At 41.4% G+C, this 20,556-nt stretch overlaps 1 protein-coding gene across 2 annotated transcripts in view; it reads right to left on the bottom strand.

The window, feature by feature from the left end:
• Positions 1–3,910: 3,910 nt before the first annotated feature.
• Positions 3,911–20,556, bottom strand: part of PITPNB (phosphatidylinositol transfer protein beta) — a 61,394-nt gene continuing 44,748 nt past the window's right edge. The window contains exons 9-12 of one of the 2 annotated variants that reach the window (XM_082355618.1): positions 12,503–12,613; positions 10,536–10,658; positions 7,069–7,154; positions 3,911–5,887 (exon numbers count right to left, since the gene is read on the bottom strand). In XM_082355618.1, the coding sequence (XP_082211744.1) occupies positions 7,107–7,154; positions 10,536–10,658; positions 12,503–12,613 (282 nt within the window). In that variant the 3' untranslated portion in view covers positions 3,911–5,887; positions 7,069–7,106. The remainder of the gene's footprint in view (positions 5,888–7,068; positions 7,155–10,535; positions 10,659–12,502; positions 12,614–20,556) is intronic. The other variant, XM_082355617.1, reaches the window with a different exon arrangement.

The raw sequence follows: 20,556 nt of genomic DNA on the forward strand, positions 1-20,556 counted from the left end.
TGTATGGCCCACAAAGCCCCAAATATTTACTATATGGCCCTTTATAGAAAAAGTTTGCCACCCTCTGATCTAAATGAACGAATGGCTGTTCTGGGCTTGATCCTAAGCCTCCCTCCAGACTTACTTGAGAGAAGTCTCAGCCTACACAGTGTCTCTCTGGGAACATTTTTGGAGTGATGGCTACAGAACACCCTGGATGGGAAGCGCTCACAGCACCTCTTGGCAGGCTGCGTTGTTTCAGGCCTTCCCGGGCCATGGGAAAGTAGAGGCAGCTCTGAGAGAACATGCCATCAGTATTCCAGGCTGCAGGGAGCCGGCGTGCAACGGGATGCCCAGAGGCGAGGCTTTTGTTTAGCACATACATTAATAAACACCGTAAGCCACTCCTCCGTTCCACTTCATGAAGCTCCCTCAGTCTGGAGTGCAAGGCAATTCTGCTATCGGCTGATTAGCAGGTGGTGTCAGAATATATAAGGGATCAATGAGGCAGAGACATGTCACGGTGCTTTACTGCTTCTCAGAAATCCAAGGAGTAAACAGATTTGACCCAAAGTTGAGTGTCACTGACTCAGGGAAACTCCGGGCTGCTTTTCTAGGCAAAGGCCTAACCTTACCATGCCCAGTCAGGAGCGACAGAGCCGAGCTCAGGTTAACACGTTGGCAATGGTATCTAAGGAGCCAAATTTTAATTGTGGAAAATGTATAGGGCATCTGTGAGCTTTCCCATGAGAATAGCATTTTAGTTTAACAGCCACAGATGGTATTTTCTGGACAACAGACATACAGCGATATAAAATATGCCAATCGAGAAGAGTTTGGCTAACCAGCCTTATCTTCATTGTATTTTATACATCAGCAGCTTTTGTTAGCACACCACAGCTCTACCCTTCAACCTCCGGCTGGTATTGGCTGGGAATCAGATGGAAACAGCAGCAACTGTCTTCCTAAGCTTAGAGCCTTTCTAGGGACAGCATCCATGCCGGGGCAGCAGAAATCTGCTCAGTCCCTTTCACCCATCCAACGGCCATGGGGTGGATGAACATCACTGGCTGCACTTTACAAACAGCAGAATGAGGCTCTCACTGGTCACTGGCCTTGACTGCACTGGTCTTTTGGGCCTCACGGAGCCATGCAGGTGTTCAAGCAGGGGTGTAGCACCATCAGGGGCGTTCCAGAAAGTCACCTCTGGCAGAGACTGATTACGGCTTTCCATGCTCTAGACCAGGTCTTGGCAACTACGGCCTCACCAGCCAAATCTGGCCCACTGCCTGTTTGTGTAAATAAAGTTTTATCGGAACAGACACACTTACTTTACATATTGTCTACGGCCGTTTTTGCATTGCAAGGGCAGAGTTGAATAGCTGTGACAGACCATGTGGTCTATAAAGCCTAACATATTTACTGTGTTTGCAGACCCCTGCCCTAGATAAGAGGACAACTCATCGGAGCATGGCTTGGACCAGGATATTCAAGAGGAGCAGGATTTCACAAGCGTTTGGGGGCACTTTTAAGACTTGGTGACCAGCTAGGATTTCTAGCTTGGGTAGCACAGCCAGTGACACAGTTAACTGATGGGAGAAAGAAGTACATTTAGGGGAAAGAGGAAAGACTTTAGAGTTTGGTCTTAGACTCCTTCAGTTTGAAGAGTCTACCAAAGCTCCTGTTAATGTCTGGAAAGCGAGGAGGGAATGCGGACCTGGAGCTCCCTCGTCTGTTCTCTCAACGTACTTAGTACTCTGAGCTACCAGAACTGCTACCTCCTGCTGCAGCTGGCTGTCAGGATTTGATTCTCTGAGGGCAGAAATCTGATCTTACTGATTTTTTCGTCATACTCCCCTCCACTCTAACCCCAGGACTCAAAGGGGGCCTTGCACAGCATAGGCAGGAATCTGTTGTGGGCAAAAGGAGCAGTTTCAGAGTCAAACTTTCCATCGGGAGAGGTGATTCTGGGGTACAACTGTGTGACTCCTGCCCATGAGGAGTTCCTGAGCTCACTTGGGAAGCAAAACATACAGATGTATTAACCAAGGCAGCAGAGTCTGTAAGAGCCCAGTGAGGGGTGTAGACTGCTAGAGGTCACTCCAGGTTAAGGAAGGCTGCACTGGGCTTTGAAGAATGGGCAGGAGTCTGATTACTTGGAGAGAAGGTCTTCTCGATGATCTTCCAGGAGTAGGAATTCTCTAAGCTCTCTTCCTGGCCTTTGAAAACAGGCACTGAACCCAAGCCATAGAAAGGCAACTGGTGGGCAACGGATATTTTTAAAGGCTCCCCCCATGATTCTAAGTGGAGCCAAAGTTGAGAACCTCTGGTTGACACATGCTGAATTTTTTTCAAACCAGTAGCCCTAGCATAACAGAACACTCAAAATTTTCTACTTTCCCTAATCCAATCTGGTTTAAGAACTGGTTTTGAAGGGATCGCTGTTGTTTAGTATTTCCAAGTCAGAAAACATAACCCCAAGTGATGTTGGCAGGGTTCCTAGGAAGCACGCCCTATAGATGCTCCAGGATCAGCGGGACAATCTTTAACCTATCCCCCCGCACCTTCTCTCCCTCCCTCCCTCCAATCACGTGAAGTCCCAAACTCTAAAGCTGACAGTGAGGGCAACATTGAAAAACATCAAATTTTGGACTCACTGAACTCTACCTCCTAACATTCAGTGGCTCTCAATGGTATCAGGTGTGAGGGTCTAACAACAGTCAGAACATTCTCCTTCCAAATCGTCAGGAACAGGGAATTCTATGCCGACCTCTTGTCAACTTGACTGCTGAGGGGAAATGGACAAAACAACTGTTAATAAATGTCTCTTACTTCCTCAGAGACAAGATCTGAGGGGGAGGTTGGGCTGTGAAACTTTACAGCTTAGCGAGTTGAAAAGGGGAGAGAAAAGTGAGTTATTTAAAAGCCAGGTGTTAGGTCCACAGTGATTTTTAGATCAACCAGGAGGCAGTTTGGTAAATGGATAGAATGGGAGGGGAGAAATCACACTGAAGAGGACACAACATACGCTAGAGGATACAGTGCCTCAGCTGACCCTGAACACTATAGGGCACCAGGGCCCCAGTGACAGAAAAGGAGTCCAAGACTCGGCAAGGGGCCAGGAGGGGGGCTCCAAGGGTCCCCACTACCAAGCTGCCTTTGGCCTGGACTTTTGCTTTCTCATCTGTACGATGTGGATGACGCCTTAAGATCTCTCCACCAATTCTCTACTGTCAAACGACTACTTATCAGACTGAGCTGTCATCTACCTATTAACACGTCTGTCTCCCACCCTGGACTCTGCACTGCTGCTCACTCTGGCACCTCCAGGGGACCTGAGTACTGGGTGTGGAAGAGCTCACACTGCTGAATGCACGAATGACAGACGGTCCATGTGAATGCAAACACTACCTCTGAAATAAAACACTAAGAAAATCACCTCAGAAAGCAAACACAAGAACACCGTGGAAATACAACATTTTATTAAATCCATCCAGATACCTGGCCATCTCTCTGAAGGTTGAACCGCTCTAGAATGTAAGTTGGCACCACAAGAAAATAGTTGTTACGTGTCCAAAACCGGAAGATTGGAAGTGACCAAGTCCTAAAAGAGGAGATGTAAAACATGGCCCCAAACCAAAAAGCCACGATCTTGAAATGAGCAGAATCTAACAGCAAAATGCTTACTGAGTACTTTAAAAAATACTATGGATTTTCCTTATTTTTCCCCTTTAAGAATAATTTTTTAAAAACCCCTGAGACTAATATATAATCCTTCTTTACTGCTCAGATTTTAAAGACAAATTAAAATTTTTTTCCCAGAGTGGGTAGTGCTGCAAATTAGAGAATTCTTGAAAAAACAGCAGAGAAGTGGTCCACAGTGTTCTAAACCAGACGTGGCATCAGGGAAACAACCACTCAAGCACACAAGTGGCATTTTGTGATCAAATTTATTTTTTGTTTAAATTTCATTTACTTTGTTTTACTGTAATTTACACAAGAGACTGCCAAGTAAACTAGATATTTTACATTCACCACACATTCCCTCAAATCTCCACAGTTGTTAGAAAAACATTAAAATCCATGCGCTGGGCTCTCATTTCCATGTGCGCCTAAGCTCCCAATGATGCTACAGACGCCAACGAGAGTTAAGTTCATTAAAAGGAGAAGGCTAGACTCTTTATTTCACAAAATTAGCAATAATCTTCCTGGCATCACTTTGCAGACAATGATTATGCTTTGACAAAACCTATCTTACAACAGTGCCCAGAGAGTAAACATCAGTCTTGATCCTGAGTACACAGAGGACATGTGCGACGTGGGGTCTGCAGCCGAGGATAAAGGGTATCGCAGCGCAGGAGTGATCCTAACATCCTTGTCTAAGTCACTGTGATCACTTCAGTGGGGACACAGGTCGTGGGAAAACAAGGAGCAGGGAAGGCAGGACTGTCAGCAAATCAGATGACTAATGTGACACGACCACGTAGGGGCTTGTGTGCTGTAGGAGGGACGGGAGGTTAAAGAAGATGGTTTGTGACTTGAAGGCTTCAACAATATCCCTCTATTCAAGCTCCCAGGACTGACAGGAGAGAAACTGGATTTGGACAGAGAAAGATGATAAAAATCTTACCTAGCTATTGTTCCTTTCTTTAAAAAAAAAAGGAAAAAAGAAAGAAAAAAGGGGCAGCAGCTTCTAACCGGCATTTTCATGATGCTTTTTCAGAATATGTTCTAATGACGTCCTACTTCAGAGCACATCCCAACGGGTGGAACCGCGCTGGCCCCTGGCAGGGCCTCCTAACCATGTGCAGACAAGCCTCATGCTGCCTCTGAACCTCTTCTTATCTCAAAGGCAGCATCTCCCCCTTAAAGTATATTTCAACATGAAAAGAGCAAAATGTCATCACTATCTATATTCTACCGTGTAAGCTGTGAGGAATCTAGATCCTTTGCATAGTTTCCAAGTTGTAATTTCAGAAAACAGTCATTTCAGAAACAAGACTCCATGGAAGTGCTGTACGTCGAATTTTTCTAAACAGCCTACAATCCTATTAATTTCTTCATCAATTTCTTTCTTTGCCTAACAGAAGCCTGAAAATTGTATAGTGTTTGTTATAAATCACAGACTGTCATTTCCATTTTTGCTAGACTTGATGTAGAAAAATACTTGAAATTCAACATACAAAAATCCAATAAAAAATGGAATTTTTTTTAAAAGGATCTTTTCCTTGGGGCAAACAAGTAAAAACTGGTCGGTAACTCTACTACTTACTAATAGATATTATCCAGTTTGGCTGTATGATAATGAAAATCCAGAAATAAATGATTATAAATACATTCAGAGTTACATTCCAGATTCCTTGGAATACCAAAAGATTTCTAATAAATTTTTCTGTGGGAGTCTGTTGATTATGGCACTAAAATTAAAATTTGTAAGAGACTGATTTAAAAGAACAGAAAAGTAATAAAAGGCTATATATATATTGGTCCACAACTTGCCATTTATGAAACATACCAGCTAGTATTACACTGCAGTCAATTCGTCCATTAATGGTATTACTCTGATAATTATTAAAATCTGTTCCAGGTATATATATTGAAAATATTTTCTTTTGCATTCTTGCTGAAGATAGGTACAGTACTTTGGAGAAATTGTACTAATCCCTTCAGTATGTTTGTATGTACATATATACACAAGTGTGTGTATTTTGATCTGCAGCTCTACATGCGTTTTATATACAGCTACAGATAGGACACACATATATACACACGTGGTTGGGACCTGTGCCTGTGGGCACATAACCACAAGCACACGTCTGGGAAACGTCAACACTGCAAGACATAGTCAGATTCTTCTTCACTCATCACTGGCTGCACTTGTTCCCCTTACTTGACCTTGATTACGTAACTGTAAGGAAAGTGAGACAGTGCAATGTGTTAAAATACAGAGACGCAAAAAATGTTAGACCGCAGCTTGTCACAAACATTCTCTAGGAAAAAAATCCTCAGTGTAGCAAAACTTCTGGCAGACAATGCACCCCAACTACTGCATTTTAAACATTTAATCTCTTGATTCTGGTCTTAACTAAGGGCATAATATTTTGTTTCATCAGAGGGAAAATAAATTAGAAGCAGAAATAAATCACAGAAACTCAGAAGACCTTAATGAAAGTAATAATAAATTTTAAAAAAATTGTAAATGAACACTAAATTTTAAGAAAAGGGCTTTGGAGGAATCCTGGCAGAGTTCATCCATTCTTATTTGGTATTTTTCTTCAGGAGTGAACATTTCGTTTCTCCGGTGTTCAATAATTAAAGAGCAGGTAGCACGTGTCAGGGGGCAGCCAAGAAACAGTGGGGTAAGAAGTGTGTTCTGTCTTCTCATTTTTCTCAATAAACATCATAGCTCAATATTAATGAATGACGACAGTGTACTGCCGATTTTTGTTTTTCATCCTGGTTTTAATATGTGGGGTAGATTTTGAGGCTCTTTTTTTCCCCTCTAGGAAAATCTCTTATCTAGGCATATAAATCTGTGTGAAAGAAATAAGACCATCGAAATATTTTACACTGTAAACAAAAAGCAGTGTATTTACACATATTAAAGCTAAATGTAAAGATAACTGAAAAGTCAACATGAAGGGAGACTTCCTGATATTCAAAAAAATGTCAACTAAAATGAATTACTGAGATTGGCCCTCATGGCATGGGATGAAGGATCTTTGACTTTGAATGCTTTCACATATTTCCTTACTAACCACAAACGGTCCTAGTGAGAAATAGGTCAATTAACTGGCTATCGATGAAAACTCAGCTGGTTTCTAGGACAGTGCTGCATGATGAGTAAGTATACTTGGCAGCTGGATTCTAACCCGTAACATTTAGGATTACTAAATTCAACCTCTTCCACAGATAGAATTCTTACAGAATAATAACTCAGGTGTTCACTGTCAATGTCTGAAATATATACCTCTTACATTCTAAAAATTAAACCATACTTAATATGTTGTCTCCACTCAGCAAGTTAACTACCCATTACCAAAAAGGTATTGGTTTTTAAACATTCTTTTTACCCAGGTCTTCACTTACACAGTTTGATATTGTCTCTGACCCTACAGGGGACTCATCTAGACATCAGCAGCCGACGTGCCTCGGACGGAACCCTTCTTACGCATCTAAACGTAAAATAAAATCATGAGCTGCTGAAATCACAGACTCTAAATTGGGTTAGTAAGCAAGGGGAGAAAAAAGATCTAGAAGAGATTGTGAAGTGACCGCTGCCTATTTACAAGCATATCCACATTAAAAATGAAGTTCCGAGGCCCTTCTAGTTACCTTGATCTAAAGTAAATCTTGCAAAAGGCTTTTCTTACCACAGCACAAAAAATGTATCTATTCTCGAATCTAGGAAACAAAAGCCTGCAGACTGATGATGTGAAATTATCAAAGATAGCCAGGGTAAATGAACTGTTCACTAATACAGTGTGAGAAAATGCCCCGATGGTCTGGTTCACCTTTTCATAGTCCCTGGACCAGACAGGAAGCCATGAGATGTGGCCACCTCTGGCTTCTGAGACCAGTGTCCCTCAAGGGAGTTCTTTACAGGAAGTTTATTAAAAAGAGGGAGGACAAAAGGAAGAACAAGCGAGCACAGTAACAATGTATAAGAAACAACGGACACAAGGACAGGCATCAGAAAGGACAGGCATTCACAACAACGGCCTAGAGACAATTCAATGAGAAAATTAAAAGAATGGACAGAAAAGAAACACATGTAATAAACACATTTCTGAAGCTCAACCCTTCCCCCCTCCCCCGACCCCTCCTGAAGGTCCAGCTGAGAACAGGCATAACGTTGCCGTAAGTACTCCTTCAGTTGCTGGGCCTAACCCCAGTATTCCTCTGCAGGATTACAGGCAGGGGCATTCCTCTCATGCCTAACCTCTCGAGATGCTACGCCTTCTCTCCAGGGCCAAAACCCATTTGAAAGAAATCCAATTCTTCAGATATTTGCGAATTAAGAAGAGAATTATATAACACATCAAATTCTATCATCAGGTGTCAGGGAAACAGGACCTCAAGAAAAGGGGAAATTCCTCCGTGGTGAAGAGGACTTGAAAACGTTAAGCCTCTTCAGGAGGCAGGTGTTTTCTGGGTAGGCATTCTGGCCTGTGGGCATGAGGCTGCCCAGACTGAGATGCTCACAAACCAACTGTGAGGACCCAGAGCAGCAGCAATGTGATGTGGAATAAAGCACTCCCCAACGACCTAGAACGAAGTAAATGGGACTTAACATTAAGATGATCAGAATTTAACCCTGCAGTTTGACTTGAAGTATTTTTGAAATATTTAACAAAGAAACTGCCATGGATTCCCAACCCTGAACCAATGACAGATTTCTACCAACTTTATGAGGGAATTTGTCAGTTTAAGCCATGTGGATACAATAATGATGCTTTCTAATAAACTGGGCTTCTGTGTAACACTTCTTACACCTTCTTTTCAAGTGCGATTCCCAACTCACAAGTAACAGATGTGCACGGAGAAGCAGCTGAGCCTGCAGGCCCTCTGCCACAGGTGGCAGCCAGAGTCACCACCTCCTGTCAGGGCTCTCCTGTTGGCGCTGTGTTCAGGCACCTTGAGACTAAAAACTTGTGAGGGAAGTAAGCACTCCCCTGGGGGAAGACAAGGCCTCGGCCAAGTTCGGTCCGAGGGGTCCAGAGCCCAAACCAGGGAGGGCTCCACTCGTTACCCTTCAGCCATCACCACTCTTCCTGGTGCTATGGACGGGCCTTCAGCATAGAAATCAAAACCAAATGAAAGCCTCCTTCCTGAGAGTTCGAATCAATAAATATAAGTCCATTTTCTCTTTCTTCTTGGTGTTGGCAAATCGTTTTCTGGAGATGCCAAGGCTGTACCATAAGCTTAGTGAGAACGAGTGTGTAATCCTGCTGCTTTCTTTTTAATGTTCAGCTGACACCGGCTGCTCAGAGGGGTTGGAGGCAGAGGTGGCAGCTATTACTGGAGCCTGGAGCACCTGGAAGGAGCAAAACCAGGCAAGGCAGGAGGAAAGGGACTAAGACTGGGTGGTGGTGAGGGGTGCTTCTCAGAGAAGGGAACCTGACTCTTGAGAAAGGGAAGACAAAAGTGGGAGAGAGGCATTGGAAGGAAGGTAGCAAGTACCCACGACTTACTCTTGTCCGTTTAAATATTTTGCCTGGGGCCAGCCTAAAAATAAGGGTGTAAGGGATGGTCTTCCATGCTTGCCATCCTATCACCTTACTCCCAAGATCTAGAACTCAGAGCCATACTATTAGTATGAGAAATTGAGGTCAGAGAGGCCTCTATTGTCTGGCCTGCAAACCAAACCCCAATTTATAATGTTGTCACTATGGGAAAACATGTTCCAAATCTCAAAAACTGAACTTAAAAACTTTTGGAACAAAATCCATTCATAAGTTGGAGGCTGCTTAAAGTTTACTTTATGTATAAGATAAGGTTAAAACATTTTATTGCCTTATAAAGAAAATATGTCCTAGTCCTCTCAGAAGGTTTGTATAAAGCTAATTAGAAGCAGATCTGCTGTAATCACCAAAAGTAAGCAATTTTAAACACAGATTCTTTACAATGCTATGTGCCAGACAAATAGATTTCCTTCTGTGCCAAAGAACCTGATTTGTTGCCATTCTCCTGTGATTAAATGGAGTTCCTGCCTCACACACAGGCGTTCGTCAAACACTCGCGCCCGCCCACGGGGCTTCCCAAACTGGGACTGCTGGCAGGACTCTGGATGCCTGCATGGAAACCACAGCCTACCCTGGACATTCCTCGGGTTCACTTCCCCCGTGGGGCCTTACTTCCAACTGAAAAGAAGCACAGCCCAGAGCAAAAGCAAAACCAGACGCATGCAAGAGTAAGTCGGGGAAGAACCCACTCTGGGAGAAAGGGGGTGCTCTTGAGCTGCAGGGCCGGCACTCTGGTGCAGGAGGAGCTGGGGTGGGCTTAACTTTGAGAAATGGCACACAGACCTCCAGCCCAAGGATCACCTGAATTTCTGCCTAAAGCTTGTAAGAAATAAGGAGACACTGCTAGTTGTGGGATGGGAGGAGGCACTTCTGCAATCAATGACAATACTACTAGCCTTATCTTATCTACAGAATAGGGAACTAGGACTTACTGTGCTAGCATTAATAACTTACTGCGATAACAAAATGACAAAGGCAACTTGGCCTGATAAAGTGAATGCCTAAAAGGACTGCGAACCAGGCACCAGCATGGACAACCAATGCATGAAAAAGAATACAAGACTGCTGAACATTTTACACGTAACAAATTCTGGATCAACAAAGTTCTAGTTTACTTTCACGAAAGATGCTCAACAAGAGAGAAATCGGAATAAAAGGATATTAGTGTCTAAGAAACTGGATTTTGATGAGGATATAGAGATTAAGAAATGGCTTTCAATAACACTTTTCCTAATTGTAAGTCTATACTTATTAAGCACACAGTTTTAGAAAGGGGAAATTAGAGAATTTCCCCAGAATGGGAAGTCTTACTGTTTCTAGTTCTTTCTGAGTTTCATCTTCCATTCTCCTAATGTCTTCCATTGTCAGATCAATCCACTTGTCAATCCAACAAAAAAGCTGGCGATGAAAGTTTGTAAATATCCTTTTTTCTTGCTTTTAAAACAAAGAAGAAAATGATTATAAGACGGCAAAACTCTAACATTAATAACATATTAACTTTATATGCCCCAGATAACCCATGAAATCTACATATTCTTGGTTTGAAAAGACCACTATTTCAATTAGTGAAAATCTTAATTCCATCCTATTAACATTTTGTAAAACAAAGTAAAAAGAAAAATCTCCCTTTGAAATGTGAAACAATCCTCCTTGCAAAGGTAGAATGATTTACCAGAAACTGAAAACAAATGTGGTGGGCATTCTGATCCAACACAAACTCCTGCTGGACCCGACTTACTTTTACCTTTTTCTAATGTCAGTGACTAAAGGTCAACTTGATTTCTTCTGCTATAAAACCATACACTGTCATTCTTAACTTCTCTGCAATTCAAAGAAATATGGTGAGGTAGAATACAACATGTACTTAAAGAAGAGAGTCCCAGGTTCTTTAGAATAAAATGTTTTATTAAGAATTCTTATATACTCTCCATTAATTTTTCTGCTCTATTGTTACTAGGTGTGTGTGTTTGTGTGTGTGTGTGTGTGTATATATATATATATATATATATATATATATATATATATATACACACACACACACACACACATATATATATATTTAGTGGCTTTAACATATATAATTAGTGGTTTTAATTGCTGGATTATTTAAGTTTTACTACACTTTCCCAAGAAGCGAGAAAAGTGCAATGAACAGTGAATAGTACATTTGGACAATCGACTTAAATTTTTTTTTCCATGAACAGGATGGACTTCATCAATTACATGTGTACCTTCTATTTATCAGAACTGGATTGTTAATCTATTACTCTGATCCAAGAGGAAGAAAAGAAGCCAATATTTACAGAGTGCCTACTGTGGCCAACGGCAAGCAGGCCCAAGAATAATGAAAGTTTCCAGCACTTTAAGATCCTTTTTTTTTTTTTTAAACATCTTTATTGGAGTATAATTGCTTTACAATGTTGTGTTAGTTTCTGCTGTATAACAAAGTGAATCAGCTATGTGTATAAGATCCTTTTTTTAAAAAAATGTTAGAGCAGTTACAGTTTAAAAGTAGAAAAGTTACAGTGAAACTCAGATGCAACTAGTTGTGGGACGTTCAGAGATATAACAGGGGCCTCTATATAATGATAATGGAATGACCTATTCACCCTATAGGAAAATTACATACCAAAGAAACTTTCCATGTTCCTCACATGTTTACAACCATGTGTTTCTATGCAACTGCAATTCTCCCCTCTTTCTACATCAAAATACTTGTGTTACTTTCAGTTGAATAAAGAAGACATAAAAAAGTAATTAGAATTTGGATCCTCAGATTATGTCACCCTAGGTTCAGCGTAACTATTCTCAGTGAGGATCTCTGAAGAAGACATCCCACCAGAAGGTGGAAAGTGCACAGTGCACAGAAGGTGTGTGTCAGGAGAGACCTGTGTGCAGGGGCTATCAGCCGAGCTGGGACAGAGGAGCCCCAACATCAAGGCGTGGCCTCTCCCTCCAGCCAGTGCCAGGACCCCAGGTCCCCTTGGAGACATGCTGGATGTGGAAAGGGCTCTCTACAGAAGAGCTGGGCAAACCATCAGGAAAGCACTTTGCACCAAAAACCACTATGCTTTTCTCCAAAGAAAGCCCCTTAAAACCTCTGCTGGCACCTGTTTTTGCTGTTTGTAGGCAGAAAAAGGAGGGCAGAGAGGAATTACAGAGGGGCAATAATTTCACCTAAACGAGAAGGAAAAAGTGGCAAAAGAGAAAATATACCATTAATAGCTACTTCAACTCTTAACCTAAATGTAAGTCACCACCCTCTGAACAGACTTTACCTTCTGAATGAAGTTTTCTACTTTGCTTTGCAGTCCCCACCACTTGAATTTGATGGTCACCAGCTTATAGGCACACATCTGAGGACAGTCAGGGTTGCTTGCCAGCTCCTTCTGCATGAGGAAAATTGAAAATGGGCAATCGTGACTTAAAATTGACTGTTGGGTAACATCATCACAGACGTACATGAAGAAAATTACAATCTCATATGTGTTTAATTCAGGTATTTGGAAATTTGAAATCATTTTAGCAAAAGCAGCAGTATTCCCCTGCTGCAAACCCTCCTTCCACAGACCAAGTTACTTCCTGGCTCTACAATTTAATAGGCGCAGTGCTCCGCCTCAAATTACACTATTCATATTTCACATTAAACACCAAATTCAATTCACATCATATCAATAGTGAGCCTTTAATACGTAAAGGTTCTCATAACACCATTATCGCAATCCCACCGTGGATGTGGTGAGGTCTCATCCATTTTATTGAGCCTCAATAAAAAAACCATGAGGAAGATTAGTCGTCTTCTTGTCTTCAAACACTGGCAAGTGGAGGGGCACTGTTTTTTGTTTTTTTTTTTTAATTTATTTATTTTATTTATTTTTTATTTTTGGCTGCGTTGGGTCTTCATTGCTGCGCGGGCTTTCTCTAGTTGCAGTGAGCAGGGGCTACTCTTCACTGCGGTGCACAGGCTTCTCACTGCAGTGGCTCCTCTTGTTGCAGAGCACGGGCTCTAGGTGCGTGGGCTTCAGGAGTTGTGGCTCGCGGGCTCTAGAGCACAGGCTCAGTAGTTGTGGCACACAGGCTTAGTTGCTCCACAGCATGTGGGATCTTCCCGGACCAGGGCTCGAACCCGTGTCCCCTGCATTGGCAGGCAGATTCTTAACCACTGCACCACCAGGGAAGTCTGGGGCACTGTTTATTAACTGAGGTATTTTTCAACCAAAAGGGGGGACCATGTAAAGGGATGTAGCAGCAAAAGTGATCTATAATTATCAAGTATTTGAAGGCAAATCCCATACATCCAGACTTTAACTTCCATAAATGATTACACCTCATAGTTTAAATGTAGTAGGGAATCAAATCAAGAGTTAGGGTAAAAAAGGAAAACTATTTAAAAAAAAAAAAAAGAGCAAGGGAGAGAGATGGGGGACTATGTGGACAGATAAAATAAAATGTTCGCAATTTACTTTCATAAAAACATGAAAAAGCAATTAGAATTTGGATCCTCAAAACATGTCACCCCAGGCTCAGAGTATAAAAACTTACTCTGGATTTCTAGGTTCAGAATGAATGAATGAATGAATGAATGAATAAATAAATAAATAGGTAGAGAGAAGGAGAGGAGGCAGAAGAGGGAGAAGAGGAGGGCAAAAACAAATACGGCAAAGTGCTAACAACTGTCCAATCTAGATGGACGTGTTTACTGTTCTATTCTTTCGGTTTTTATGGCTGCTTCTGAAATTTTTCATTATAAAAACCGGGTTGCGGGGGGATTGCAAGCTATAGTATTGCTGATGATTTCTGTGAAACTTAGTGCAGGCTACTGTCCTAGTAAGCACAATATACTAGCATGTTTACTTGGGGGAGAGGGGTGAGTGGCGGGGGAGGGGTGAACCAGGAGCTCATCGCACACATCAGTGTCTTCACCACGGTCCCACTCAGCACCACTGTTCTCCCAAGGTGGTATATGTGGGAGACCGATCCGCTCCCGAGCTGACCGAGGAGAGAGCCTGGGACGGGCCCAGAGCAAAGGCAGCCATCGACCTGCCTCTGGAGCTCCCAGTTTATCACGGAAGGCAGGTATGGTTCAAAGAATCCCAGGTGGCAGAGGCGGACTGCAGGTATGGTCTAGGGAAAGAGCCATCCAGTAAACTCTCAGCCCCAGTTCTGGTGTAATTCCAAGACGAAAGCTATGTCTCAGGACTGTTGTAAAGACTAAATAAGGCAGAGTATGCTCCGTGCTTAGTTGGTGGGACTCGGAGCTTAATACAGATGAGTTCTCCCTCCCTTATTCTTTCATAGAGTTGTACCTACCACCTTGAATTTGCAAAACAATTTTAAAATAAAGTTTCTCAAAAGAGTAGAAAGTTACAGGGACCCTTTTTATAAAAACTAAATTACAGAGTGAAAAGATTAAGCAGCCTTTTACAAGCGTTCTTCCTTTTCACCACTGTTCTTAGCTTCACACAGCACTCAAATTGCAGTGCTGGCGTCAGTCACACTGTGTGCCACTATCACTTCTTGTCAGCTTGCACTCATACACACCCCCCACTTTCAGTAAGTTCGTTGTGTGTGAACAAATATTACTTCCATTCAGCCACACGTACATAAAATTTTAAAATGATGAACTTCTAGGTCTTATTCTAAAACCTCAAGATTATTCTTCATTTACACAATCATAGCAACCAGACCACATGTTTCCCCCAAACCCTCAATAATGTTCCAATGTCAAGTGAATTCTATGATACAATATATGAAAAAATTCTATTTTGGTGTTATTAATAGGACTCAAAGTTCTGTAGAGTCCTGCATGACTGATCAACTTTTCTCAGAAAATGTCTTCTGTAATAACATTTCATCTTCTGAATAATGACCTGGTACATGGATTAAATCAGTGAGGCAACACCACAAGCATTTAAATACAAACATTACATACAGCAAACTGTCCTTTTGTAGGTGAGTTCTATGTCAACAGAAGGACTTGGCTAGCTCAGCTCTAGTTTTCCAATTTCCTTCCCATTAAACAGAGTACCAGTGTGAAAATTCAGCATGGATGTGTACGTGTGCACATGTGCGCACACACACATACCCATACTTTATGAACAAGTTTAATTCAGCAAGTATTAAGTGGGCACCATTTACAATCCAATTTGTGCTAGGTGGTATTAGAGGACACACATGTGGCTGATAGAGAGGAGAGTGACTATGTATAAAAATAATGATGAAACCACTATCCTTGTACCAACAATCCCTATCAGAAGGGACACACCTCTGCTGTGGACACTGTGGCCCCAGACTAAAATCACACATTTGTAACTCCCCCTCCCGTCCCTGACCTGCAGACCCAGCACTTAAGCTGGGCTCTGGTGTCTGTAAGAGCAGTCCACAGCCTTCCCCAGGATGTAGCGAGCTTCTCAGTACCCAGCCTTGTTGAAATAATGACAAGGTTGGTCTTTTACAGATCATTTTTTCAATAAGCAGTGAGCCAGAGTGGAGGTACTCTCTAATCCAATGAGTGTCACTGACATGAAACTTTCACATGAAATACAATTTAGGTGTATGTAGAATAAGGCACTTAAAACTGGGGGGTACACCTGCCAAACGGTAGTGCTAGACTCGGAGTAAGGGGACTTGGGTTGCAGTTCCCATTATGCAAAGTAACTTCCCATGTAACGTGGGCAGGATCCTTTACCTCCCCAGGCCTTACTTCTCTGTCAGGAGAAGCAAAGGCTGGGCTCCACTAGAGCTTTTCATCTTCCACTGACGTGCCACTAAAAGCAGGGGTGAAGAAGCTGAGTGTGAGGGTCGGGGTTGGCCCAGGGCTGCAGCGGGTAAGCTCATGTCCCTGACATTCAATGGCTTGTCTTACAACTTCCTATAATTTTGCATTTTATTCTATAATATGCTTAGGCTTAACAAAATATCCTCCTGCCCACCTACTCAGGCTGAAATTTCCTCTTGACTGAGAACCTCTGATGCACCACTGATTAGTCGTAAGGTACCTTCCAGATGGAACATTCCAAGGTCCTATTAATTACGGGCTACTGAGAGCTTCGTTCTCAAACTCCAAATCATTGGACACCTTGTGCTAAATGAAAACCCTGGGTGTTTCTAAAACACCAACTCTTCAGAATTTCCCCACCATTTTATAAAAACAGCAGGATGAAGCATGGTTCTAATTAAAGAGTAAGCTAAATTTAATACACACATGCCTATACCAAACTGGGGCTCCAAGAACAAAGCACACACACGTGACTTCAATAATTACCCAAGTTTGTTTCTCACATTCTTTCTAGTGACTTTGGCAGGCTGCTCAAACCAATTAAAGTACTACTGGTAATTTACAAAGTAACACTGGTCTATAGCATTTAGTTTAAAAACTAAGTGATGGGACAAACAAGAACCAGTTCTCCGAGCTATCGTCCATGGATCTAAAATGTACATTAAGTCTCAATTTGCTTTTTGTTTTCCATCCAATTTACAATTATTAAAAAAAAAAAAAAGTGCAGGGAAGAATATGTAAACCAATTAAAAAAATAAACAAGGGAACAAACAGCCTGCTGCCTTTATTTCTTGGCCTAATTCTCCACAGTATCAATACCCTAGTGTGAGGTACAGAAGGTGACTTACAGAAACATAATCTCAAAGATCCCCGGGAGAAAGATGAGAACATAGAAGCTATGTATTTTCATCAGCTACTATTATTAATATGTATGTGATATTTAAGGTCTCACCCAATTCTAAAAATGACTTATGCAATTCACCTCTTAATCTGTGCTATGGTCTTAAAACTAGTGACTAAATTAAGAAAATAGCTTTAAAAGTCTCTTTTGGGACTTCCCTGGTGGTGCAGTGGTTGAGAGTCTGCCTGCCAGAGCAGGAGACGCCGGTTCGATCCCTGGTCCAGGAGGATCCCACATGCCGCAGAGCAACTGAGCCCGTGCGCCACAACTACTAGGCCTGTGCTCTAGGGCCCACGAGCCACAACTACTGAGCCCGTGTGCTACAACTACTGAGCCCGTGTGCCACAACTACTGAAGCCCACGCGCCTAGAGCCCATGCTCCGCAACAAGAGAAGCCATCGCACTGAGAAGCCCGCGCACCGCAACAAAGAGTAGCCCCCACTCGCCACAACTGGAGAAAGCCCACGCACAGAAATGAAGACCCGACACAGCCATAAATAAATAAATAAACAAACAAACAAATAAAAGTCTCTTTAATGATGACACAGAAAATAGTAAACTTGACTACATGTGGTAAATAAAAGGTAAAAGAATCCTTTCGGCATAGTCTTTCTGGGGTGGGGTCTGACACTACGTAATTAAAAAGTTTTAAAGCTGCTCGTATCCTATATATACCATATACCCTTTAACCTGATAATTCCACTTTCAGAAATGTATTCCAATTCATCAGGTAAGAAAATAACACTGTAGATTTTTTCAGAACAGCAAAACCTTGGACTTACTAAACTCAACACCCACTGAAAGAGAGTTGGTGAAATACCTCATAGTTCTTCCAAGCAATCGGCTACTATGCATACAGCCATTAAAAACCATCTTTCCAAAGAATGTGAAGAAAAAAAAATCATAATACGAATATAAATAGGTATCTATGTATAATATAAACATCTACAGCAAAATAAACTATGTGAATTAAGAAATATAACAAATAGCGGTAATTAAATGCTGAGACTACAACTGACTTTTATTTTCAAAACTACATAAATATGTATTATTTTATATTATAATCAGAAAAAAAATTAACACGCTTGAAGAACAGACTCTAAAAAAGTTTTTGCCTTCAGCTGAGTATTTTAAGACAAAGATTTACTTCGCCCTAAATTATCTGGGTACTATTTTAAATCTTCATCTTTGACTATAAACAATCTAAATATTTTCCTGCTTCTTTTCTTTTTGATGTTTCATAAATCAAAGCTAAACAAAATCAAGCTAAAAGCTGAATTAAGATCTTTAATACGTAACTTTAGTTCAGCCCACATTTAATTTTTCCTCATCTTAAACTTCTAAAGCAAAAACAAGGTATACATGTAAAGTATTATCAGCTTCAGAGTTGTCAGAAGTATCCCTGTGAAAAAATGTGTAACCTTTAAAAAAATGTGAAAAATCTCAATGGGACAAATATTTGCGACCCCACATTCAGAGCAGTGTTTTAGAATCCAGAGAACCCAAAGGAGTTTCAGCTTGTCTGCCCAGCCTTCAGGGGGCTCGCTGCTGGCGCAAAGCAAAGTTTCCTCTTTGGCCTTAAACAATACAAATGTTTTCTGATTCTTTCCTCCTCCATCATTTGAAAAAATAACCCCAAAGCAAATAAAGGCAAAATCTGAATTCAGATCATTCACACCTAATTCCAATCCAGCCCAAACCTAACACTTCCTAACCTAATGTAGCAGTAAATAAAATTATTCTGCTAATGAAAATACAAGTTTTATACAGATTATAGCATGAAAATTTTAAAAAAAATTGAAAATAAAAGGTAAAGAATGGTTGGTCACCAAAAGATAAGAATCATAAGTTCTATAAAAAATAAATTCCATGATGTCCGCCCTTGACCTCTCTGGCAACGCTGATGACAGCGCTGGTGACTGATGCACTGAGCTCATCTCCTCCCCCCACTCCAAGCGTCAGTTCCAGTGGAAATAACAGATAAAATGCTTTGCTTCTCCCTGAAGCACCTACATATTAAAAGAGCCCCTTCCCCCAACCCCCTTTCCCTCCATTCTCCAGGAAAAAAAAAGTCCCAAGTGTCTGAAACTCACCCAATACCCTTATTTAATCCGTACTCTGTTTTCAAGAGAAATAAAAAAAAAATTATCAGCAAAAAAAATAAAAAAATTAAAAAAATAAAGTCATGGGCTAACAGAAGAAGCCAAAATGATCACCCATCTCTACACGATTTAAATTTCATCTGTAATACAGCTCGCTGTGAAAAGTTTCCAAAATTGTATTTAAATAGTTTGTGTAGTCACTGAATTCCTTACATTTCACTTTTCTAACTATAAATGAAACCCCTAAGCTCAAATCATGTTTTTAATTTAATGACACATATTAGGTTACTCTGAGGTATGTGGATGAGGCCTAAGGGAGAGTAATGTATACTGAAGCCACACAACATAACTAAACAAAACGCAGGGTGTTTAACTGGAATGGTGAGCAATCAGCCTATGCTCTCCACAAGAACTAGTTCCTTGTATCTGTGACAAACAAATACATACAAATGCAAAAGAGGGGGAAAAAAACCACCCAAAGGCATTCTGCAAACTCATTTCCTAAAAATGTAGTCCTCTCACAGCTTCATCCTACATGTCAACTGCACATACACTTTTTCCTATTTAAAATGTGTTGGGATAAAGACAGAAAAGGTATAAGCTACATCTAACCAGCATTAATATTTTGCAAGGACACAGCAGTTTTTATAAGGCTCATGCTCCCTTCATATTTCAATTTTTCAATTTTAGGCAATCTGAACGCTCAATTTCAGCTGCTGATTTTGTCATGTTAAGTTTCCAACCCAGATTTCACTAAGAAAGTTAAAAATAAATGCACTGCTGGGGCTACTGCCAGTGCACCCATCAGTAAATATCAACACAAGACTACAGAATGTATGTGGAGTATGCGTACTGAAATTTCAAGCAAAGCCTGATGCTACAATTCACAGCCATTCCCTCAATTTGGTTTAGATTTTGGTAGCCATTTGGACAGACCAACACTGGACATTATATCCTCTGTAAGTACATGGCAAGTCCAACACTGATTTTTATTTTGTTTAAGATAGTTAGCTTGAACTCAGCGAATACTTACTAAGTATCTGTAAGTATCTACTATGAGCAAACTCCGTGCTCAGCACTGCACATACCAAGTGAGCCGGACACAGAGCCTACGGCTGAGAGTTCGGAGAGTGACGGGGGGACGAGGAGGTGGGGGAAGGAAGGGAGTATGAACCCGTGAACCGCCACCCTGACGCAGGGCACACCAAGTTCCATGAGCAGGTCATCAACAAAGGACTCGGAAGGGTTCAGGGCAGGAGATTCCTAAATGGTTGGGCAAATGCTAACTGTTAAATGGAAGAAGTAAATGTGGGATAAAGTTCAAAAGATTAAACTAATTGTAGGTTAAACTAATTTCACAAAAATAGACAGTAAAGCTTACTGCCTGTGAGAGAATGATCAGTCACATTTTCCATGTCTCCAAACTTAGTATTTTTGTAGCTCACACCCATTTTACTAATCAGAACTTTGACATGTGCTTCATGCTTGTGTCCAATTACTCCAGGAGTGACACCAAGTACAAGTGAAATCACAAATTCACGCTTCAAGTGA

The sequence above is a fragment of the Balaenoptera borealis genome (genome assembly GCF_965194805.1).
Source record: "Balaenoptera borealis genome assembly, chromosome: 14".
In the NCBI taxonomy this organism is placed as follows: Eukaryota; Metazoa; Chordata; class Mammalia; order Artiodactyla; family Balaenopteridae; genus Balaenoptera; species Balaenoptera borealis.